The 26635-nt window shown below is 36.7% G+C and overlaps 1 protein-coding gene across 22 annotated transcripts in view; it reads right to left on the bottom strand.

Moving 5' to 3' along the window:
* MRTFB (myocardin related transcription factor B) overlaps positions 1–26635 on the bottom strand; it is an 89371-nt gene that overhangs the window by 36574 nt on the left and 26162 nt on the right. For 2 of the 22 annotated variants that reach the window (XM_013107846.5, XM_072024090.1), the window contains exon 1: positions 15006–15363. The exons of 18 other annotated variants lie outside the window; for them this stretch is intronic. In XM_013107846.5, coding sequence (XP_012963300.1) covers positions 15006–15126 — 121 coding nt within the window. In that variant the 5' untranslated portion in view covers positions 15127–15363. Of the gene's footprint in view, positions 1–15005; positions 15365–26238; positions 26263–26635 lie in introns of those variants that run through there. 2 more of the 22 variants (XM_027469512.3, XM_072024088.1) reach the window with 2 other exon arrangements.

The following is a 26635-nucleotide window of genomic DNA, read 5'->3' as shown; positions in this document are numbered from 1 at the left end:
GTAGATAGCATGAATTTCAACATTTCAAATGTTAAGTCCTAAAAGCTGCCCATTAAAAAAAAAAAAAAAAAACATATCTAGTCATAGACATAATCTTAGAAACTATTATACTGTGTTTTGCTTTTAGAGAATACAAATCCTAGGGTTAAGGCTTATATGAAGTGCCACTTCATGTTGTACCTTATTCAAAACAGGTCTGGTTAAAGCCTCTTAGTGTAAATAATTATGAATTGTACACGCCACAGACAGGAAAGGGAAACAGACTGAGACTCAGCCGATTAGTGTCTCCCCTTAAGCTATATAATTCCAACTATTTAGGGTGAAAACCACACCATAATCTAGAAGACAAAAATTTGCAGTCAAAGATCATTAAATATGAAAGATTACTTTTGTTAAAAATATTCTTCCTCTTCTTTTCCTCTTTATACTGGCAACATCATCAGAAGTTAATAACACGCAGTGCATTTTTTGAGTCTGACAATACCTATTTTTAGATATGCAAATAGGAAGAGCTACTCCTAACTGAACATAGAAATAACAGGAGTGCAAACTGAACCCTTCCAGCTACTGCACCTCAGTAGCCTTCTCCAGGGTATCACCAACTATTACTTGGGGCATTGTTTATTCTGCCTTTAATTATCCCTGCTTCAGAGACAAACACAGTTTGAGATGAACAGTCTCACATCTGACAGGCCCAAATTAGGCATTTCTGTGCATGTGAACCACTGAAAAGTTTAAAACATTTTGTTTCTTTGTTGTGTACTTGAATCTGCCACAATACCCATGTATAACTAAAACTATTTCCAAGTTCTGTACATTCACTAAAAAAAAAAACAGACTCAACAAGGGCCTAAATTAACACCACTCATTCTATAGGGCTATTGAAGTGAGTAAAGCCTCACAACACTTTAAGCAAGCCATTGCTGTGGTAAATGATGAGTAGAATGTGTTAAGAAGAGTGCCACAAAAATGATCAGTGAAGGCATGCTGAGGGAGTTGGGCTTGTTCAGCCTGGAGAAGAGAAAGCTCCAGGGAGACCTCAAAGCAGCCTGCCAGTGCCTAAAGGGGGCTGCAGGAAAGCTGGGGAGGGACTCTGTGTCAGGGGTTGTAGAGATAGGACAAGGGGCTTTAAACTTAAAGAGGGCAGGTTTAGGTGAGATATAAAGAAAAAGTTCTTTAAAATGAGGGTGCTGAGGCCCTGGCCCAGGCTGCCCAGAGGAGCCAGGGGTGCCTCATCCCTGGTAGTGCCCAAGGCCAGGCTGGATGGGATTTGGGCAGCCTGGGCTGGGGGAGGTGTCCCTGCCCATGGCAGGGGGGTTAGAATTAAACAACCTTTAAGGTCCCTTCCAACTCAAACCATTCTATGATATTGCTTAGACATAAAGGCCCCACACTTTCCAAAACTAGAGCATTTTGTTGTAAATCTTCCCCCCCAAAAAAGTTTGTTTTCTCTACTGTTCACTTCCCCTTGTGTTTGTATTGATTTACACAGGACTTCATGTATAGCTGTTACCCTAATGTGAAATTTCATATCTTGTTCAAGAGACGGTCAAGATGCTTGGTCAAGAAAAAAATACATGGAATATGCAACATTTACATTCTCAAATGTTGCCTTGATAATTTATTATGGATGTATGATTATGACATGCTGTTTCCATTGTATTTCACAAGGAAGCAAAACAAACTAATGCGTTGTCCAGAACATCAAAATGAATGTAATTTCTAAAAATTAGGCTAAGGACAAACTTCATTGTTTTCAGAATTTGAAAGGAACCAGCTTATTTCCTGTTCTGCAGTACAGGAAGGATACTCCTCTGCCTTAAGCGCTACTACCAGGAATAGCAAGGTAAATCCTGAAAACAAGGGCATTATTTTCTTATGTGACGCAAACATTGAGAATTTAAATACAAACATTTCAGGGCTGTGCCATGGCAGTCATGTTCAGAGTTCACAATATTGTTACACAATAATTGCAAAGGACAGAAATGAGAGAACATGAAAGCAACAGCAGTAGAAAGTAAATTGATGGAAAGTTATTCAAAATTATTCAAAATTTCCTGCATTCCCATGGAAACTTAAAAATACCTGCTTTAAGGTTTTGTATTTTCCGAGTAATATTAAACAGCTATAAGAAGTTAAATGCAGAATTATTTTATAATAGATAGATTGATTTATTTTTGGTATTCCTTAGTTCACATGGCTCCACGTAAATTGTGACCTCTTTACATAGTGTCTTTTATTAGGAGAAGCAAATTTGTGCTGCCTGTAGTCTTGAACCAACTGAAGCACTCAAATAGTGCTGGTAACACACTCCTTCCAGGACTGCTTCTTAGGTTGGGCTTGGCAGCATCTTTCTTCACATCTTTCTGCAGAAAGCTGTTTGTGTGCTTGTTTTTTTTCTTCAGAAAAGTATAATCTGACTCCAAAAAAACAGGGTACAATCATGTGCAAACATTCTTATGCAGCTGTACACTCAACTTTAGAAGTCCACAAAGTTTATACAAGTACATGTGAATTAAGAAAAATAACGTACATTATTAGCACATTATTAACGTACATCCTATCACATTATTAGAGAAAACTGCAAGAAATGCACATTTTAGTTGGAAATGCATTTTAAGCATGCAGTGTAATGTTGTAATGTCACACTTCTATCCCCTGGGCTAGTTCTCTAGCAGTTTCATACTGCGTTATCACAAAGCACTGAGAAATCCACTAGCAGTTGTAGTATTTACGGGAAAACAAAAACAAAACACTCCGGTTTGGATTCTCCTGCTTGAAACTGAGAGCTAGTCTTAAGACTAGATGGGTAATCCCTTTAAAACCTTAAATAAGTTTTACCTATGCAAATAAGGTGAGACAATTTATAACCAGCATGCCAAGACTTCTGTATTTCAGACCCAGTATTTGTGGTCTTGAGTAGACTAAAATCTGAGTTTCCTCTTTCTTTGCTCATGGCCATGCTTTCTCTTATATTATGAAGCAGTGAAAAAGGCTGAAAAGCATGTCCTGCTCTGGGCAGAAATCCCATTCAATGCTATGCAGCTGTATTTAGTCCAGATGTACACCATACTTAGATTTAGCTTTCCTGGAACACTAAACATACTACAAACCCAGATCATCTATCAAACCTTTTACCTAGCTAGTTACAAGGTATTTTGAAACACATGCTTCTTTATTGCAGGCTCAAGGTCTTCACGCAAAATTATCTCCTCTACCATAAGTTGTGTTCAGGGTGGAGCTGATACACCTCATCAGACAAAGCAAGTAAATCAACTAGTATTTCTTTGAAGAATTCCATTACCTACAATGCAGTGAGTCAAGTAGCAAATGCAAGCAGAATTACAACCAGCATGGGAATACTATCATTGATGTGTCACCTACCAATACATAATAGGAAAGTCATTTATTAAGAAAAAAATGCATTTGTGGTATGTAGAATGCATTTTACTTAGCTTGACAGTATTTTTTTTCCCTAAGAAATTCATTTAACTGTTAAATTGCATAGAATGGAGTGGAGATTTATCAGCATTTTGTTTTTATTTATTAATCCTAGACCTGCCTGCCCCAGATCCAGATATCAACATGAACCTCAGACTAATGCTTTTCCATCTTTCATATGAAAAGGATCAGATTTCTATTTGGCATTCTACTGCACTAACACTGCATTACCACTAGGTCATGTGATTGCATTGCACAGTCTAAACACATCCTACCATCTCAGCATTTAGCAGTTATTGCATTTCAATTTTTCACTAGCAAGTTGAAAAGGCCTCACACTGCAGACTGCCAGTACAATTAAGCTAATTAATTACTCCAGTGCTTCTAATACATACTTCCTTGTATTCATTTGAAACATATTTTTAAAAGATTGCCTGAGGTGCATTCAGCTGCTGAGATTTCTCTGAAAAAAAAAAAAAAAAAAAAAAGAATCAAAAAATCCCACAGCATACCAAAGTCTCTGTGTCAAAGTGCTATTTTAAGCCAGCACTAGGAACATGCAAGCTATAGGAAGGTACCACATGGCAGCATTGGTACATTGTCAAGGAGGAACACACTTCGAAAGCTGTAAGCCCACTGCTGTGGGCTGTTGTGACTCGTTAAGTGTGCTGCAGTTCCTGCAGCTTCCTGTTTCTGCTTTCTGCATGGTGGGAGTCAGGAACATGGAAAGGCTCGGACTCCCTCTTACATGCAACTGCACACAGCCCTACACCACAGAAGCATCAACACAGCAAAGACATACCCAGTGGATGAGTTATTTGTATTTGTGGCTGATGGAATTTGTCAGTTCTTGAAATTAATGTAGCTTGGCCATGGCTATGATTGGCAGCATTCACACAGGAAATGGAGAAAGGAGAGACAAAGTAAATCTACTCAGCAAAAAATAACACTAAGAATGTGTGTAGCTCATCTCTTATTTTCCACCTGATTTCATCCAGTTCTTTAATTTGCTCCAAATGTAAATGATGGGAAATCCTGCTACATAATTTATGAATGTACTGTATCTATGGTTTGTGGCTTCAATTATGATCAGGTATTTGACTTAAGCTTTGCAGAAAGAGTGAAAAGTGATCTATATCCTCAACAATGTCTTAGAAGATAGTATGTAGTGTACTATAGCAGAAGGATGAGAAAAGCTGTAGGTATGTAGCTGCACATAAACTGTATGTGCATAGATGTTAAGTTCTAGCATTTTTTGGCAGAAATGTGTAACAAATATTTATGGTTTCTGATAATACTACTTGCATGCCTGTTAACCTACACTGGACATAACATATGTTTTTGAAATTTTCCCATGTGTATCTGGACCAGTTATAACAACTGTGGATTTTGAAAGCTCTCAAAATTGATGTTACTCACTCACTAAATAAATATCAGGAATGTATGTATTACATAGTCAAGAGAGGACAACCTGTAGCATGACTAATAGGGAAGCAATGCAGGGAGAATACTGAAGAAAAGATGACTCAAAGATAGCATTGGAAGATAATCATTGAATATTTTGACTTGATTGGAGCAAGGAGGTTCAACAGAAACAAAGTTGGATGAAAACTAGATGTTTGCTTTTGTAACCAACTCAAAACTTAAGAAGGAAAAGGAAGTTTGGTGTCAGATTTTTGTTGTTTAAATATTGAATAATTAAATGTGTTACTAAAGAATGAAATGTTTCTAAATAGAAATTCACTGTGAATGAAAAAATGTATTTTTTTAAGAATTGAAAAGCTGAAAAAAAATTTACTTTTCCAAAGCAAGCAAACCAGGAAAAAAAGCTAGTATTTATACATCAGTAAGATGTAAGGAATTAAAATAACTTTAGCCACAGGGAGACAAAAGTCAGGAAGCAGAGGTGTTTCTAGGGAAGAAATGGCAATATCTTTACAAGAGTTGAATAATTACATCTAGACAAAAGTCCCATCAAAGAGGATATTTTACTTAGGTCTGAGTGCTAAAGCAGATGGTCACGGTACAGGCAGTAATGACCTTTATATTGTCATTGTAGTTAGACAGACTGAGCCCTACGACTGAGCAGACACACATTTTAGACAGACTAGTATCGTTATAATGAAGATGAGCCTGTAATAGGTATAAAGGAAGGGAACTAAGAATGAAGTTTGTGAAAAGCTAGAAAGGAAATGGGAACCCACAAAGCAGCTGAAATAACAGCCAGAACGGTATGGAAAAAGACAGTCATGTAAACTAAATCACAAGTTTTTAATAAGGAAAATGTGATGAAATTATATTCAAAGATGAATGAAAGATGTGAGAATGGAGCTCAGCTTTGCAGTTTTGGCAAAGAATTGCTGATGTATTTCAGTGAGAAACTCTCTGTACAATAGATTGCAGGTTGGTTTAAATCTAATACAGACCTTGTTTACTATATAGAGACATAGAAATCCATACAGCAAAGGATTTCTATAACAATCAGTAGCACATAACAAGGTAAATCTAATAAAGATGGTTGAGACAAGAGAACAGAGTTTCCAAATAATGTAAAACCTATTGAGGCATTAGACAAAGTTATTATACTGTATTTTTTGTTCATTTTCAATTTATTATTATTTTTAATAAGCATTTACAGACAAAACAGTGACATCTGGGGAAGGGAGAATTCAAAAAACACAAGGTATTATAAAACAAAGTCCCCCTGGAGTGCTTCTTACGCAAACATAGTATTTAACAAATTGTTCTTATCTGGCTGCACCCATTCAGCTTGTTGCCTGATTGATTGCTTCTCACTTTCATACTTTTGAAATCAGTTACCTACATAACATCTAAAATCATAGACAGATCTCCAAAATAAAGGCCCAGAATTGACAAAGTTTTAAATATGTTAATATGCTGCAAACCTCAGTAATACCATTCCTCATTTTTAAAATGCATAAGAAGGGCTATGTTAACACCACTGAGCAAATATAGTTGCTAAAAGACAGAACAAATATTTTGCACTTTATCTGGCAGGAACGTCCTTTCACACCACTGCCATGCTACAGAATCGTCTTCAAACTGCTTCTGAATAAAAGCCATACACAGAGAGGTCAGCCAAACTCCTGTTTTGTCAGGGAAAGGAGGGCATTTTGTTTTATTTTCAAGTCAGTGTATGATTTCAAGTTTAACACTTTGGCACCAAGCCAAGAGATTCCAAAATGGCTATATGTTTTCTCTGGGCACTGCAATTATCATTCAAACTTACATAGTTTATTACTTAATGACAGAAAGATGATGCATAATCCTTCTTCAGAGTAAGGAGACCAGGTTATCTGATTAACAAAGTCAGTAGAAGTCTTCTGACTTCATGGGAGCCATAAGTTTTTCACGATCTGAAAAACCATGAGTGCCAGAGGCTGGCGCTCCCAACTCTTACCATTTCTTCCCACATTAGCATACCAGGGAACCACCGGTTCTATACCCATAGGAATGGAGAGGACGGTATGAAAAGGAGAAGTCTTATCTTAAAACATATTTTCATATCGTAGTAAATTTTACCAAGTTAACGGCCTCTGCTTTCAAACACTGACTACTCTTCAAGTTCACAAACACTAAGGCCTGAAGGGGCAAACCAAGCAGATCCTCAACACCTTGCTATGCTGGTTTGAATGCAAGAAAGCCAAAGTAAATAGGTACTTAAGTATACATCCTGTTCTGTAAAAGATCCTTTGAAAGGTAAGAAATTTAGAATAGTCCAGTCAGATTTTACTCAGTGTGAAAAGCAGAATAAGTGAAAATTAAGTGTATTACTAAAGAGCAAAGTTTGCAGCCACCACTTTGTTACAAATGTCTAATTTGTATCCTATAGTAAAGGTGTCTCAAAATAGTATTATATAATCACAAGCACTGGAATGTAGAGGCCAAAAATAAATTGATAGATGTACAGCAGGAACAACGCTATCTACACTGACTGGCAAGCTTTCACCACTGCCTCTTGTCTTGAAAAAATACCAGAACTCATACTGTGTGCACTAATTCTAGCTCTAATTCCACATCAAACACAATTATGTATCCTATTAATTTCTAATCAAATTTAAATTGTCTTTTTTACAGAGGTACTATGAAAGCATTAAAATAATTGTTGACATTTAACAATTAGAGATGAAAGACCAAATCACTGAGGTGTTCATTAGACAGTGTACAGTTCTTTCAAATGACAGCAAGAAGAAAAATCATGTACTGACTTCTCAAAAATGTTCTTTATGCAATCAACTCATTATTTCTTTCAAAGTTAAAATGCAGCTGATATGAGCTATTTAAGTCCTTAAAACTGCAAGTGAAAACGGGAGAATGCCATCCCCAACATTCCTGTATACTCCCTTGGAAATTTCCAAGAGCAGTAGGAACTCCAGTGCAGGCTGCTAGGCTGGCTGCCATGGAAACAGACAGTGCTGGAAACTGGGCCGTTTCCTTTAAATTAAAGTCTGTTACACAGAAAGCCTCGATTTCTTTTTGCCAACTTAGTACAGCTTTTATGCAACCAAAGTCTCTAACATGTTGGGCTTGAAGCACAGAGCAATAGATATTAACAACAGACGTTCTAGTTGCAGTGAAGGACTGCTGCAGAAGATAATTCTTTCTATCTATTGTATTGTGCATATTGTAAAATACAGTCCTCAATCAAAAGTTATTTATAATTAGTTATTTGGCACCAGGACTGTAAGATTAATACAAGTATAGGAGTAGCAGGGTGGCAGTACTGTAGGAGAGAGTATTTTATCAGATGGCAGGTGGACTACACAAGCAATCAAAGCATTAGATTTGTATTAAAATTATGGACTGACCTCACAACAGATTACAGAATTGCTAAAATCAAGCATCAACTACTTAACTACATACCTCTTTCAGTTGTTACCATTGCAACCCCAAACAGCATCTGCTTACACTTTAAAGTTTACATGGCATTTTCTAAACTGAATGTAATTTACACTAAGTTAATTTTGCAGAGGCAAATGTTTTGCATTCTCCTAAGTCATAAATGTTTCTCTCTGAACTCTATATGGTGTTGTGCTAAGTTTATATTAAATAACTCATTAAATGCTTCATTGAGACAAAGTTAAACTTTTCAACTAATGTTAATTGTTATGTGAATAAAACTGAAAATGTAATAAACTGTATGTTTTATACACTAGAGTAAAATAAAGAAAAGTTACACAGTGTGCACATCCGAGGAAGGTTCAAAATATGGTAACTAGTTTGCACCAAGTATTACTCATTTTGTATGTGTCCAAACCCAAAAATTTGATTATGTAGTGTTCCTTTCATTTGTATGGCATGTCAAAGAATGAAGGAAGATGAGGGAAAAGCTATGAAAATATTTGCTAACTGTAATTTGTTGGAAGTGATTCTAAGTACACTATTATACACATATGCATTACAATTGTACATGAAATACATTAAGTTTTTTGTACTCACCTCCCACCAGCCTGAAGACGATAATGTTCAATAATTTTAAATAAATAATTCAAGGAAATCTGACACTACCTAAAACTGTGGATGTGCTATTCAGGTTCAAAAACCTTCAGAATCCTCTTGTATGCCAAAGTAACCTTTAAAAAAAAAAAGTCTCTTCTGCTTATTTTTACAAATAAATAAATAAATAAATAAATAAAAACACCTTACTCATTCTTTCATATTTTAATGTATGTTTTCTATTATTTTTTATGTGAATTTCTGCTAAGACTATATCTTTATGTATAAAGACATAATTTAAGAAAAGTAAAACTGTCTCTTGTTCATACTCATTTTAAGCAGTTACTCATAGTTCATTTCGGCATATAAATTATAGCAGTGAGACTACTGAGGGCCATTTCAGATAATCTCATCAGAGTTCTGGAGGGATTCTGGACCTCCAAATCTTAAAACTATACGGCAATGATTTAAGCTTTGTCTGTGAGCCAGTAATAATTGTACAAATAACTGTTTCTAGAACTAACATTATCAGACTGAAAGTAGAAAACAAAAAGCTAGATGGGAAAGATAGCTAGATGTAAAGTTAACATTTAAAACAAAAATATGAAGCATAACTTATTATCATCAGTTGAGAAGCTTAAATGACTAGGAAACAGAACAATCTGTATCATATCTTATTGCCATGTAATATGTTGCTTAGAAACAAGTCAAAACATGCAAAAGCCTCCAAATTACTGGAAGGTCTGATGGAATGAATATAGATAGATAGATCGATCTAAAAAGCAAAACCTGTATTTTCACAATTCTTCAAAAATGAAAAAAAATCACTACCACCTTGGGCAGAAAGTCTAAATAAACTGAAGCTTTCATTTCAAGCACTTTGTAAAATTGCATATATTCAGTATATTAACAATAAGTACATATTCTAAATCTGCAATATTCCTCTGATTAGTTTAGTCTTCTGATTTTATTTTATTTTATTATTTTTTATTTTTTTAAAACTTATTTGACATTTCCTCCAATGCTTCTGTCAGCCAAGAAATGTACTGTCAAGGGACTCATGAAAGTTGGGTTCACATTCTACATCTAGTACAGACTTGCTCTGTGGTAGTTTGGAGCATATTATATTGAATGATGACAGATTATTTCCAGGCAAGCCCTCTTGAGAGAAGGTACTACCTCCATTTTCCAGGCTCTTCTGAGGCACAGAAGGGCCAGCAAACAAAACACATACCCAAGCAGATCATCCAGGTCACAAGATTACACATCAATTTAAAAACAATGAAGAAGGTGGGTTTACACTTAAGTGCCCGATCGCAAACTGAGATGTATGCTATGGCATTATGTCAACTCTGCTATGCAGACAACATCAGATTTCTGTGGGTGCCTGCTCTGTGGATGATCGCTTCCAGTGACAGCAAAGTCACTACATTAAAAAGAACATCGCATTAAAAAGGCTGAGGTGTATAGAAGCGTTGTTGGATGCGTTATGAAAGGAAAGCAAAAATCCTCCAGCACAGCAACAACACAGACAGTGGTTTCAGAGTGTGGTTTCATATCTTAATGTGATCTAAGACCAGAATGCTGATGAAAAGACAATGAATGGTCTCTTCCTCTCTCCAACCACAGCTGTTCCTCTTGCATCAGTACTGGCAAAGGTGCAGGCTACCAGGTCAGTGCAATCTGGCTGAAAACTAAGACTGCAGAAATAAACAGTCTTCAGTGATACCTACTCACTGATCCAGCTCGCTTCCGGGTTGCATAGTCACAAATACCAATACCAACATAAGGAAAAACCTGGCAGGGGTGGATGAGACTATGCCCACTTTTGGCAGCAGCAGTTTTAGGCCTAAATTCTGTGAAAGCTTTAAAAGTCTTGGCATGACTGGAATTGCCATAGCAAGACTCCTTACAATTTCTGGTTATCCCTCATATCCTCTAATTGTATATAGATTAGATACAAAATCAAACTAATACATTGTAACCTTGGTTTATTAAAGTATTTAAGCATGTATCTATTATAATAGTACTACCATCTACTTATTGTCTGTTCAAGTTTTATACTGAAGGAAAAAAAAAAGTGGAATAAGCACTGATTTACTTGTAAGACAACTCTCCCATTGTCATCAAAGAGACTGTTTATGGTAGAAAAAGTTAAGAATTTCAATACAGCCTTACAGGATCAGGATATTTGCTTCCTTTACTAAGTCAACACACATACTATTTTTTCAGCATTTTACTCAACTGTGTCTTGAGAAATACATCTGACAGAATGCCAGTGATGAGCGAGGACAAAACACCTCAAAAAAGCTTTTTTTTTTTTTTTTTTTTTTTTAAATACCAGCAAAATCCTTAAGTATTACATGCTACCGCAGGAGAGCAGCAAAGGTCAAGAGTACCTACCACCAATACGCAACATCAATAGCAGGAAATCTGTTAAAAATCAATTCTCATTCAGTATTGATTTGTTTGCATGGGAGGAAGGGAAGAAACCACTCCTACCTATATGTGGTGATCTATTAACCAGATAGCATAAAGACATTTCCAGCAAGCACCTGAGAAGTCCCTGTACTTCACTCATTCTACCCTGTATCCTGTTTCTAGCACTTACCAGTCTCCAGTTCCTCCTAAGGCCATAAAATGAAAAAGGAATACAAATACATGAAATAAATTCTGCCTTAAGGTGGAAAATAAAAATACTTCCTGGTTAGTTTTTTTCCTTACAGTAACCTGCAGGCTACTAGTAGCTCTGAAGCTCAGACTAATATATGAAAGATAGGACCATACTGATTTGTTTCATCAATTTTATAGTCTCTTCAACAATTTTCCTGCATGGTCATACGCTCTTGCATGAGCTCAGCAATCTCTGTATCAAAACAATTCAGGGTACAAGATAACATTGCCAACATTCACTTCACTCCTAAGTAGAAACCTAATCTGAAGCCAAAACGTATTCCTAATAGACACATTGTTGATGACTACCTCTTTCTTACTAACCATATGCACAAAGATGTCCTGATTTCATCCAAAGCTCTTCACCTGAAATTTCTAAATATTATGTCTGCTCACTTAAGATTAGAAGTCAATGCTTTAGGAATTTCTGTAAGAGTTGTTTAGCTATCATTGTATAGTAAGCCTTAGAGAGAAAGTATTTTTTATTCCTTGCTCATGCAAAAGGTAATTTTGAAATAAGAAATCTTATTAAGAAAATCTCATTAAGAAATTAAGAAAATCTTGTTAAGAAATTCTGTTTTCACAGAAACAGACAATATATCAGATTTTTTATTTTTATCTTTTTTTTTTTTTTTTTTTACAAGAAAGTATAATAAGTAAGAGGATTTCTACCAATGCTATCACATACTTTAAGGGAGAGGGAAAGGGAGAGAGTTGGAGGGGAGGGGGGGGGAGAGAGCGAGCGAGCGAGAGAGAGAGAGAGAGAGAGAGAGGTCATTAGCATAAGCAAAGAAAAAAAATAATCCTTCTAATGTCACCTTCCAATGCATTTAGTATTTATTTGCTGAAGTCAGAGTTGGGATTTGTGTTTCCACCAAAACTCTTCTTCCCTGTAAAGAAATACCAAGCAAAAAAAGGGCTGCACCTAACAATACTAATTGCTGAAATAAGCAAACTATAATCTTAGGATTTTTATATTTATCATATCTGTGCAAAATAGATTAGGAATCAAAGGTTATGCCACCTTCTGAATTACATAGACCTCTACATATTTCATCCAGGACTCCTCCCCAGATTTTTTTTGTTTTAAAAATTTTAACCATACAGATGGTATTTGTATGTATTGTTGTTTCAGAACAAGAAACGGATGATGATTCAGGTGCCACTTTGCTAAAAACAGTCACATCTTAATTTGAATTAAAGAAAAAGAGAAAGAAATTTAAAAAAATAAAAAGAGAAAGAAATAAAGAAAAAGAGGAAGAATCCCACCATGAGCTAATTTAATATATTCTGTAAAATGAGAAGTGTTTTAAAACTATTTATGCTGTTTTTTTAAATAATTTATTAAAATTAACTGCAATCAAATTTTTCTAAATCTGCAGAATACCTGAACTACATGAGTATATTATAAACTGAAAAGGTTAAGGTCTGCTTTAGCGTTTCGTGTTTAAAACCAGTCACATTTGCTATGCCTTCAATAATTCATTCTACAATAAAGGAAATGCTTGGTTTTGCTTAGCTGTAGGAAGAAGAGCTGGAAGAGGAGATCCTGTAGTCCATTCATACTCTCAAAAAGAGGTTCATTATTTTAATTATTAGGTTGCAAAATTAAGGAAAGATAAAAGGAATTAGGAATACTCACTCGTGAAAAGTGAAAGCAGCAAATATGTACTAAAATAGAGAAAAGGAAGCAAAAATAGTGATTGTGGAAAACAATCACATTTTTTATGCACTGGATAAACTCCAGAACAGTCATGAATTTAGACTGTACGAGTATCCCCTAATTGTAGGTTTTTTCCTACTCTGACAAACCATCATTATTGTAATGCACATTCTTTCAGCCACTTGCTATGTAACTGACATACTCAAAAAAGACTGAAGACAAAAATGAATGTGGTTACTTATTAGCCCACCTACACTACCCTTTATGCTAGTGAGTTTTTTATTTTACTTATTTCTCCCCTTTTGTCTTGGTAGTTTGCATTTGTTAGCATTTTTTTTTCCAGAATTGTATGCTTATTCCTCTGTCCCTCTCCAAACTTCCTTGCCTTTCTTTGTTCATGCTGCCCCACACAGCTTCAGAGGTATCAGCAGCAGGTTTGAGTGAACCTGCTTGGGGTCAACAAGGCATCCACCATGAAAAAGAAGCCACTGTTGGCCCTTTCTCTCAATCACTGTCTTTCAGGCAGTACCTTTGTGCTTGTAAGGGAAGCAGAACTGTTCTGCTCTCAGACACAGTTGCATGCATAAGTGCTGTAGCTAAGTAATGCGTTTTTTTTTTCCTGTTTAAACAAACTGTCAGTTACTAAGTTCTGTAAGGAATACACGGTATCTTTTCACTATCTGAATTGTTATTAATTTCAAAATTAAGAAAAAAAACAAACCCTGCACTGAAATTCTGAGAAAGGCATCCTGTGTAGCAGGGATAGGAGGGGAAAGCAGTCTCGTCACAAGAACAAGGAAAAAGTCTCTGTATCACCAGACAACCCAATGATATCTGGAACAAAAGCCAATGCAGACTGCTGGTAAAGGGGTGAAGGAATTTTGTCTGCTACAAAATACAGCTTGGTTTTGGCTCATTACAAAGTTGGAGTTTGAGTTTTGATCTGCAAAGAGCCTGGGATGTTAACATGCACCAGCTAACAAAGTGTCCTCTGCAGGGCTGGTAGCTGACCTCCAGAGGTCTCTTCCCTCTCCCCCTTAACACAGGCCAGCTAGATAAATACCTCGAGCTAGAAGGAATGAGAAAACTTCCATGTCTCAGCAGTATTACTGCCACAGCCTAGCAAATACTATAAATGTATGTTTTGCAGCTTTAAATAAAGCTCCAAGTATCCTCAAACTATTGACATTTTGCAAACTAATGCTTGTGGACTGTGTCAATTTCATGCACAACCAAAAAGCCATCATATAAGGAGATATAAATTAATTTGTTAAGCAGGTATCTGGAAAGCAGGCTCAAATCAAATGTGTCAGGGGGAGGAGGGTATTCTACAAACGCCTGTAGCTGAAAAAAGCAGTGCAATGCTGACAATAAGACAGCAATACATGTCTAAAACTAACGGCTTGTGGGGTTTTATTTTTAGTAGTGTTATATTTTATGATCATTGTTTCATTGTATTTATTTCAACAGTGCCATTTTGAAGCATTTTGTGCAATAGTTACAGAAAATTTCAGAGTCCTTCATGAATTTAGCACTACATTTTACTCTAAAGAGAGTAATCACTCATTTTTCTTCATACAATTCTATCAAGCTATTACCATCGTTATTTTAACAGTCTCAGGTAATTTCTAAATTTAGCTTTTAGAGGGTAAACAATACCTAACTTGATGAACCAAAATAATTCTCGACATACAGTACGACACCACAAATACTTGAACTGAATATGCACAGTACTTCTGCATTTCCCGTCCCCAAGCAGCAAGAAACTAACCTTCCTTGAGACTTTTCTGGCTGTTCACCTCAAGGCATTCCTTCTTCTTCAGTGGCTTAACATCTCCTGCAGGTAAAATCTCGGAAAAGCCCTGTTTCTGCTTCTTGGAGCTATCAATCATGATGAGAATCCTTTAGAATGGCAACATCCAGCATAGGAAAAAATACTAGTAAATCACCAAGCAGTACACTGCTGCCCCAAACGCTGCTTCCAGTTTCTTTCTCCTAGCAAATGAGCAATTGCATCTTCACACAGGCAAAAGCAGCCATTATCCTTCGCTTCAGAGGTTGACCTGCAATACGCTCGGTCTGCTTTGGAGCCTGTAACTCCCTCAAACACCAGGCACAAAGCATGTGAAGCACAACTCCCAAATCCCCACCCCTCTTCTCAGACAACCACTCCCCCTTTTCCTTCAGTTATGCTTGCTTCCTCTGCACATTCATGTTTCAATACGCAGCTTGGTCAATCATCTGACAAAGAATGAGTTAAGAAGTTAAAAATAAATCCAGCAGTTGCTGAAGGAGCAGCATTTGCTGATACCTAAGACAAACACTAATGCTGAGGACTCTCTCTCTCCCTTCCCCCGCTGCTCTGCATGCTGCTGCAGGCAGTAGAAATATTTGATCTTTGCCTGACTGGCACATTCATTACTTATTAAGTTTCATTAGAAAACAAAGCTGCCTATTAGCATTTGAAAAAATTATGTTGAGGAACCTCCTCCCTGCCACCCCCAGCCTTGTTTCAGAGATTTATCTAGCAGACCTAAGTGGGAAAAGCCATTCATGATTCCCATGTGCTTCCTTCCAATCTAAGAGAGATTCTATTCCTTTTTGTAAATATTGAAAAAAACAAGTATTTTATTATTTTCCTTTCTATATTACAGTTACACTTCTCATTGTTCCCAGCAGTTTTAGGAGTATTTCCTTGCACAGCTTCTGATCTGCCATTCCCTCCAGCATTTTACATTTATCTCACACGAGTCATCAATTTCAATGTCAATCAGGAAGGTCTGGAGAAAGGGATCCCTCAAATTACCTGGCATGAGGCATACAGGAACAGAAGACTAACTCACATTTCACGTACCTAGAGCAAATAAACTATACATCATTTTAAATAGTCACAGTATGCCAAAATTAACTACAGCAGATGTATTTTCCCTTCCCTTTGGCCTAAAAACATCATTATACAGACTTTCCATATCCCTACTTTATATTTTAAATCCTTCACCATGAAATTATGAAGGTGATCTCCACTCAGAAAACACGTTTCGCTCTTACAGCATCAGATTTGAACAGACCTACATGCAACAACAAACTCCTGTTTCAGAACTGGAGACTAGAGAAAAATCATTTTGCCTCTTTGGATCTTTCTGCAAGACTAGCATCATTCAACACAGAAGAGTGCAAAGGTTCTTCACCTGAACAGTAAACTCCCAAGCATTTATGGTGGAGCTGCACAACAAGTAGCACCACTTGAAAGTCTCTGTTTCACTGTCTTCCTGCTGCTGGGAGGAGGAATGCCGGGACTGCTCCCATCTGCAGATGGGAAAGAGGTGTGAGCTTACAGGCAAAAGAAAAATTCCTGTAGCATAAATGATTTGAGGCAGCTTTCCCAGCCTAAAGATTTGTTGTTTGCACATTGCATGTTTAAAATTTATCAGCTTAAATTACAGTTTACTTATATACTAATTATAGACAATTCCCATACATCTGCTTTCACAGTGATTTTTTCTCAAACACAAGAAGAAAAATTACTATGGAAGAACTCATCATTCAAATGAACTTCCTCACTGCCTCCAGCCAAATATTAAGCATACGAAACAAAACTACTGTTGAGAAACTCCACATATCCAGAAAATAAATTCCGAGCAAAATATAAAATTAGGGTTCAGATTTTGGTCACTTTTTTTCTTTTCAAATTTTGGTAGTGGATTCTTAACATGTAAGTTGGCTTTAATGCAAGATTTTAGTGGAAATTTGCTTTGTGAACAAAAGGAAAGAAAATACTACATGCAAAAGTGAGCGTAGGAAAAAGATTCAAGAAAGCCGCTGACAAATGGCTAGCAATGGCATGGTGAGTAAGGTGGCCATGAGGCAAAGGCAAATAAACGCCTTTCTCAGGCACACAAAATACTGGTTTCAAAGGAAAATATGCAACAGCTAACAGCTTTATTCATATTTATTCTTCAAAGCAACAGAAGTATGGGAGTTAAAGTGCCATCTTTCACATTCCACACAGTTTGTATTATTACACTAGATTGCCAGTCACATCTTTTCTTAGTGTTGCATTAACAAAGAGTTTGTCATTTTCCAATACTGAAATTACAAACTGAGAAAAATTGAAACAAAAGTATCTTAATGTCCAGTAGTTAAAATGTGTAGTATGTACACAGACTTTCTTTCAATTCTACTTTTAGGACTTAAATCATTAGGCATATTTTAAAGATTGTTCACAGCACTTCTGTGTTTATACACATTTTAATGAAATTGTAATATTTAAATTAAATCTGCTGCAATTTTGCAGTTGTAAATGTAACAGTAGTTCATCTAAAGGTTTCTTTCTAGAATGCAAATAAGTACTTTTTTTTTGCCTTGGGAAAAAAGAAAATGCTAGCCCTCAGTAATAGTTGAGTACAAAATGAATTTTAAAAATATTAAAATATAATATTAATAATATTAATATTTTAATATTAAAATATTAACTTTTCATCCAATCCAAAACTAAAAGATTTCCTTAAGAGCAGTGCTATCTTATTCCACAGTGCTATCACCCAAGCCCAGTACTTGAAAAATGTCTCTTGCATTAGGTTAATAAAGGAAAGACCCTACTACTGCAAGTAAAGCTGGACACAGATTCATTGGAATCTGACTTGGAAAACAGCTGAGCTGACAAACAAATCTCTTAATTTAAAGCCCTTTCCTTCAATTTTTATTTATATCGAATGGCACTTTACTACAGGATTTAAAATTTTATTCAATGGCAAAGTACAGACTTCACAAGCAGAAGTGGAGTCGTTCTGCTTCTCTACCACAAGTATGTTTTGTTATTTTTAGTAATACCATGTTACCTGAGTGAGTCACACTGCTCTCAAGAAAAGAAACAATACAATCCAATCTACAGTTTGACAGAAAAGTCTTTTTTTTAAAAAACAAAAAAACAAAAAAAAAACAAAACTAATTTTTCTAGGTGAACAGCATTTGAAGAACTATTTAAGTGTCTTCTGCAATTTTAAGAGAGTACCTCTCACTTTAAGACTTTGTGATAGAATCTGTTAAGCAAGAAGTATCGATACCACAGCTGCTAAAGATTCCAGGAGTGTTATCTTGTATAAGAGAAGAACCTCCTCAAACAGCAGAGGAAAAAAAAAATAAGCAGAACAAATGAATTGAATCCACAAATTTAAAAAAGTTCTATCTGAAAGAGGTCACATTAAATATGAAATAAATATATATGTAGGACTGTGCCACTTGATAATAATACTTTTCTTGAAATCCTAGTAAATTTCAGAGTTCAGAGAATGCAGGATTCACCCACTATCTCTTCATAATGTCAGTATTTATTTTCCAATATCAGCTGTTTCTTACAAAACAGACGTACTAGCCTTACCAATGAAAAGTTACAAAAAGGAAACATAATTAGGCTGTTTTATTAAATATTCACTGAATAACACAACTACCAAATGAAATGTCATGTATCTGTTTGAAATTGCCAAATGTCATTTAGTCCTACTGTATACCAAAGAACATTTAAGAAGTGATTAAGGTGATAGTGGTTTCCCATTCATTTTATTAGAAAGACTCAACCTGCACAACTGCAGAGAGAGACATTTTGGAGGATGTCAGTAGACTGCAGATTCACACAATAGCAATACATTAAAAAAAATCTATTTTTATGGCTATAGTCTAACCCCAGACCAGGTACAGATGCAAGCCATGTTTATAGTTGTACAGTCGGTGCAGGGGCTGTCGGTGCAGGGACAGACATCCAGATGAAGCTAGACCGATTTTTTCCTGTGTGCTTGCAAGTGGCATGGGTTTAGTGCAGAAAATTCCTGGCTTACAGAGGGATGGAGAAACCTTGAGGCTAGGTAAATAAGAAATCTGAGTAAATAAAAAGAGATTCACAGGCTGAATCTCCATGGTACAGTACAATGCAAAGACGCATGGATTATCTCTGAAAAACATCTTACGTGGATACACATCTTACGTGTTGTGTTTTATACAGCACAATAGAAACTGTGAAAGCTTGAGCAGACTAGAGGGAACAAACGTTAAAGTGGCAAATTTGCCACAAAGGTGGCAAAAGAAGAATAATCTGCTAACAATAGAAAAGAGTGAAGGGGAAAGAATGACTGGAAGGAAAAAGGTAACTGGACACTTCATGATACCTTTGTATCGCAGGGAATCATATTAGCAATAACAAAAAAAGTGAAGCAGTTTTGCTTGGAAGAACTACTACTATTCCCTGTACATGCTGTATTTTCAGCAAAAAAAACCCACACTTTTAATTTGCATCAAGTTGATTTGTGTTCATGTACAACATTTGTGTTTTAATTTGCATCAAGTTGATTTGTGTTCATGTGAGTCTAATTGGATGATTTCCACAGGTCCGGCTCAACCTTATTATTTTGTATTACTGTATTATTATAACCTAGGACAATATCCAACTTCTTGAGTACAAAAGAGCTAACGACTCATATAGGACCAGTGGATTGTGTCCTAAAAACAACTCACTGCTAGTCTACAGAATGGACATACCACAAACTGTTACTGCTCTATGCTACTCCATTCATTTCCCTTTTTGATTTTTAAATCATTGCAGATGGCATTTATTTTTTAAAAAAATTCTTCATTACATTGTCATCTTCTAAAGTGACTACTACTTGGAATATTTATTGTGTTCTATATGCAAGTGGTAACCCAGCTTTCAAGAATAATGGAAAAGCGTAGCTTCATTCTAAAGCCAAATTACACCTTTGCCACTGCCAAAGGAGATGTTTCCAACTTCTCTCCATTTTTCCCTCTCCCTCTTCTCTGTCTGTGTTCCACCCCCAGCTCTAACCACACAATCCTCTCGCCTCCTTTGTACTGGCTCTGGTCTAATCTCACAGTAACCCAATTCAAATAGTTGGCCTGCCAAAAAAAACAAAACCAAAAACACATTCATTTTCTTGCTAGGAAATTATGCCATTAACCAGTTGCATTGGCTAATCCTGTAACTGCATGTACACAGGAGCCAATAAAAGAAATGCACCGAACAAATAAGGAGTGGAAAAGAAGGTAAGATTGGGGACCTCCACTTGTTGTGAAACTATCAACTGCTTTTAAGTGTCATTTCAAATGACCATCCTCATATTTCAGTAACAGCAGTAAGGTAGCTTCAAGCTAAATGAGTACTAACACAGATCTTCTGTACTGACATTTCAATAGACAAAACCCCTTTTCAAATAGCTAAATTTTCATCTCATCTTTCTGCTGCTGACTATACTTAAATACAGAATATTTTGTAATATCTGAAAGAGAACTACTCATTTCCAAAGTAAACGTTGGGCGTATAACCTCTCTGATCTAAACACGTACCTGTTTCCAAAGAAGTATTTTCAGCAGTACAAATAGCTGGATCACACTGAGGATCACACAAAATCCACAATGAGCTAGAAACAAAACTGTGGCTAAAACTCAGGTTTCTATTAAACACCAAAACACAACCATCTCTTACAGCTAAAAGACAATCGTAAGCCACATGCATTGTATCTATCAATTGCAGGTTTAAACTGGGGTACAAATAACATGAGTGGATCAGAAATGGAAGCTGAAGTAAAAGATACATGAGGTGCTTTTTGTTTTGATATAAAATACATCTCTTAGAATTTGCGTTATATTCGGAGGGTAGAAATACCTCTCCTTTTAATTTCAATTTAAGTTGTATATATTGCGTGTAAGTGGGTGAAATGAAGAATAAAAGGCTTCAGAATGGAACATCTCTGTCAGTTAAACGAAAACCAAGCAACATCTAATTTAATAAGAATGTATTGCATAGTGTTTTCATACACGCTTATTTGCTTTTAATCTAAGGAAAGTGGTATTGTTCCTTCCCATCCTCCTGCAACACAGACTTCCAAGTGCTCTGCCAACCTTCAGCCTATAGAAAAAGCATTATTTAGAAAGAGGAATTGCCTGCTTGAGGTTCTCCAAAATCACAAGGTACAGGAAGAAACAATGCAGCTACACCAGGCTCCCCACAGTGCCTGCCTGCCTGCCACTCGGCATAGCCCTAGTACCTTTTTACATCAATAGCCTGGTGAGCCAAGCACTAACAGTGTGCAACTTTAACCTCGTTAAACAAATAACTAAGCAACAACTGCTTTAAAAGTACATTCCAAGTTGTCACATCATATGGAATTCATTCTTCTGCAATCACGTGTAAAACCCACTACAGATGAATTTAAACTCTAGACAAATAAATAAATAAACAAATAAGAGCAGAGGTAGGCATTTAAGCTGTTTCACTACCACGAGAATTTGAAGTGGACAAAAAAAATAACTTTGGTAATGTTCACTGTCTAAATGAAAGATTCCCCACCGTTTTGCACCCATGTATCTGCATCTAGATAAATACACATATAAAAATGTATATATGTAAAAAAATACATAAAAATAACTATTTTTAGATAAATACTATTTATATGCAGTTTTAACTGGACATATACACATTTAACAGCACATAAATTTATATACCTATATAAAAGTATATCATACATAACTTTTTAAGGCCAGTATTCAGTCACCCACCATGCTATCTATGATTTGCTAAGGGCTCATGTAATAAATTCTGCACATCACGTACCAGTTTGTTTGAACCACCTTACCATCTTGTAGTGGCTGTATCACAAGCTAACATTTCAATGATAACATAGGCAGCTAGGATTTAGTTCTAGGAATTTAAAATAATTATACAGTAGAATTTAAACTTAACATTCATTTCTAGCTATGCATGTAGTTATCCACAAGGAATTTCAGGAAAAAAAAGAGTCAGAATACATCAGTTTGATCAAGAGATCTCTTTAAAAGAAAGCATACTTTCCATATCTCCTGTAATCAGTCAAATGCCAAGCCCTCTAACAGGATTTTTTTTATATATACCAGATGACTTAAATTGAGTCAGGCACAGGTCACGTCTCCCATCTTAATCTCTTCACAATAAGCAGACAATTAAAATAAAAATCTATAAATCAAGCTAAAATGACAGATTGTTTGTTTAGAAGTTTACCAAATGGAATGACCCTGCTGGAATTCTTTCATGTAGCCTGTGAAAATGTCAGAATATATTCCATTTAAGAGGTCACAGTCCCTAGAGAGCTCTGAGTTTTGGCCTGTATGTCTTTTCACATGCTTTAATATTTGAAAATTGTTCCTTGTAGACACTGACTGATGCCCTGGGAATGCTAGGATTGTGGGAACTGGCAGTACCAATGACAAAGACAGACTTACTGGGAAATTAGTACCTACTCATTTTGCTCTCTCATCTTATACAAGATAAGACAACACTCAAATTTTATGGGGGGAGGGGGGAGGCAAAAGAATCCTCACAAAGTAATTTGTTCTTTCTGCTGACATCATGTCTTAAAAAAAAACAAAACAACAAACATACATACAAATATATATTAATTACAACATCGTGTGTTCTTACAACGGATTCTTTAGTTGAATATTCGTACTGGATGTTCCGTGGACTATTAAAACTTAAAGGAGTGCGAAATCACAGAACAGCTGAGATCTTGAGATCATCTAATCCAACCTTCCTGTTCTAGCAGGGTCAGCTGAAACAGGTTGCTCAGACCTGTGCCCAGTCGGGTTTTCACAGATCCTACAACCTCCCTGGGCAACCATTCTTCATTTATAACTTACTGTATACATCTCTATAGTACATACAAAATACATAAGTATACACATATGCACATACAACCTATGGTATTACATACATACACCTCTAGAGTGTACTTTCATGAATTGTATATTTCATCTAGGTTTGTATTTTTATAATGCAGTTCATTTTTTGTTGTTGTTTACTTTTTTACTTTTTTTTTTTTTTAACTTTTTTTTGCTTCATGTTTTTTTACCTTTTTACTTCATGTTTTGTTGTTGTTTACTTTCTTTGCAGGAGGGCTTTGCTGTTAATCATATCTGTATGCTGTTTTCCAGATCTCATTGCTTACAGCTTAGTGACTGTGAAACTTTTAATTTCAGGTGACATTTCCAATTATTTTCTGTGCCACTCTGTTACTTTAATCAGAACTAACTTTTCCATTTGTTGTTCCCACTATTCATTTTTCTCTTTTTCTTTGGTCTCTCCAAACTATCTCAAGAAAGTAACTTCTATGCATGGTAGCCTACTCTGTACCACTAGGAGAGAAAAAAACATGCCTAATCAGAGAACTTAAAGTGGGAAAAACTGACGTAGATGAATGCAAGGAGAATATCCCAAATTTGACCCGATTCCCTAGCATCAAATTTGCAGCTTGAAATCTATTAAGTGCAGAGAGGATTAAGAATTTGTTCAGAAGCCGTAAAGCTATGCCAAGAATGTATGATACCAGTGCTACTTAACAAGGGAGTGAAAGATAAGAGATAACAGGAAAAACAGTATGCCCACAACTCTTAGATGCCGGAAAATTTCCCCTGGTGCGTCAAGTTTATCTAAACAATATCATTAGGTTAAGTGTAATATAGATTTCATTTAGTTATTTTGAGAACTGTCTGTATCGCAGGTGGCTCCACTGATCTTTTAGGACTACGCAATACACACCACTTGGATTTTTTTATTATCTTCACAGGAATTCACTACAGTTCCCCCAACTCCTATAGGAGCTATAGTGGCCCTATAGGAAGCTGCCGTTCTCATCTGACTCAATACCTTAAGGTCTTGGTTGCTGAATGATCTTGTTCTTATGCAGCCTAAGACACTAATTTCATAAGACTGATTTCTTTTAGTAGGGATTTTTCCAGTCTTGCCTTTTATGTAAAGATGTTCAATGTCCATCAAGGTTTTTATCCTGACAAACCATCCAACACACTTCTCTCTTCTAAATTAGCTCAATTCTCCTGTAAAACAGCTGCTGGCCATTAAAGATTAATGCACAAGATCTAGCAGGCAGCCACAGTAGGCACATCACCACCTCTTCTACCCTCCTCCAGCACAAACTGGACAGTTCAACACAGAACCAAATGCAACCCTGTATTTAGCTACTCCAAGAAGCAGACACCCACGAGCAACACGGGGCAGAACTCTTTTGCCACACAATGCAAAGGACAGAGCATGTGCACATGCACAACCTGTTTACAGCCAAGACCAAGAGCTGAAGTGGGCTGATGAAGTGGTAAAGGACAGTCAATGGCCTGTATAGGATGCAACCAATTACTCATTTTACAAGAACATAACCGAACACTCATCTGCAGATAATGACTGCACAAAAGTAATTTGCTGTCTCTCTTTCAGAAACCAGTAGCCACTGTCACGTGAAGGCAATTCTGGCACAATAGGATAGGTTAGGAAGCCACTGGAAAGCCAAGAGAGTTTGCTATTACAGGCAGAAGCTAGAAACTTTTGGCTCTGCTGGTAACCTTCAAATAACTCCGATTGCACAGCTCCTGACAGTAAGACCTTCACACCTTCCTCTCCCAGTCCAAATGGCATGCTCACCAGTGCTGCGAAAGTACTAATTCAGCATGCAGACGGCTTTGCTCTGGCAGTGCTGCTTCTCTTTAATGGTATCCGCATGTGCAATCCCTTCCCACCCTTTGGCTCTGGAACAGCAGGTTGGAAGGCTGCATACAGCACCATCCCCATCCACCCTCCTGCTGTTAGCAGTAGACAACCTGTCCTTCCCTCCTTTGCCACCTCCTGTCTCTCAGACAGAAGCTTGTGAAAGTGCGGTACAGTGTGTGGGCAGCACATTGTTCTGACTAGTACTTCAGCTGTGCCATGCTGCCTGCCTGCTACTATTGTAATTCTTCCTCCACTGCAGTCCAGCTACACAACACCTAGTCATCAATTTTCTTTCTCCCACTCCCAAAGAGCCTTATTTGTGTCACTTTTCTCCTCCCCCAGCTGCTGGCCTTCCTAAGGACATAGCAGCCTGACACAGATGAGTCCTTCCAGCTTCAAGCACAGGTGAACTGTACACAACCAAGTATCCTGCAGACAGGAATGCAAACAAGGAGCCTCTTAAGACTACAGCACTCTGCTTCCCAATCTCCATTTACATGAGCAGTCCAACTACCATGCCACAGCCATGGGCTATACACCAGTGGCTGCTGTTAAGACTGCCAGAATTACAGGTACATCTTCAGTATCCACTCACCAGGGACGAAAATCAGGAGCACTGAAAACATAACTTTCTCTGCTTTCTGACAAGTTGAACAAGAACTGGCTTCCAGGGAACAGGCATGATAACTCACTGCAATCAACTGAGTAAAAGTTTACACAATCAATGCATTGTGCATATTGACTAATTATCCAGAAATAGATGCAGACTAATGAGAAACACAAATTTAATCAGCAATTCAGTATTCCCCACAGCTGTCAACCTGAAAACAGTTGGTCAAATTAAAAGGGAAACTTTAAAATTGTAACAATCTAGAAGACCACTGTATAACATCCTGGAAAGATGATTCTCTGTTATTACACACAAACACATACACTGAGTTATTACACATCAATACATACAATGTTTTATAAACAGTTTATTGTTCTAATCCCCCCAAATTAAAGTAAATGTTTGCTTGATGACTCCATTAAAGTATTTCAGCCCTGCAATAAAACTTTTATCTAGCAAACCAACTTGAAAACTCCTATTACTTGCCTTACAATTAAAATATGTAACATTAATCAGTTAGCTTTTCTCTTTCAGAGTCTTTTTGTAATGGAATGAATTAAATTTGAGAGGACAAGAATATTTTGCTGCTCTTCTCTCTCTCTCACACTCCCCAAAGAATCTACCCTTCTGTCTTTATTCAGGGAGTAAACTCCTGCATTTAGTAAATGGCTGAAGAAGCTTAAGATGCTCTTTCCCCCCCAGCTGCTTGTCATTGGCCCTCTACTAGAAGATACAACCCCTTCAACAGAGCTGGTGGAGCACGTAAATGTTTCTTTGTCAATTCAAAGGACGACAGTTCCAGTGGAGGTTAATCTGCACCATGAGATTTTGAAACAAAAAATATTGAGCTATGCTCACCTGAACCATAATGCTAGTTTTGCTGTATGATTGATTGCTGGAGACAGACTGGGCAGGGGAAGGGAAGTAAACTGTAAAAAAAAGAATGAAGTAGTAACATCTCAAACTCACCAGGCACTTGCCTGCAATTTCATTGCATGTTTCTGTTACCCTGCTGTAATTGCCGCCATGTAAAACCAAACCAAACCATAGACCTCACACACTTGTAGTGTCAATGACAAAGCCTGAAATACAGTTTTTAAACTGACTTGGGGAAGTCAGCTTAACACTATGCAGAACAATACTAGAATAATTCAGCCTTCCACTGGACTACTGCCAAAAGTCTCCCTTAAGTAAACAAAGGTTAAAGGATAACTACCAAAGCTCACAGTAATTATAATGCTTTCTGCATACAATT

Source organism: Anas platyrhynchos, chromosome 15, assembly GCF_047663525.1.
Source record: "Anas platyrhynchos isolate ZD024472 breed Pekin duck chromosome 15, IASCAAS_PekinDuck_T2T, whole genome shotgun sequence".
NCBI lineage: Eukaryota > Metazoa > Chordata > Aves > Anseriformes > Anatidae > Anas > Anas platyrhynchos.
The sequence above is the reverse complement of the archived record's forward strand: the minus strand, read 5'-3'. Positions and strand labels throughout refer to the sequence as shown.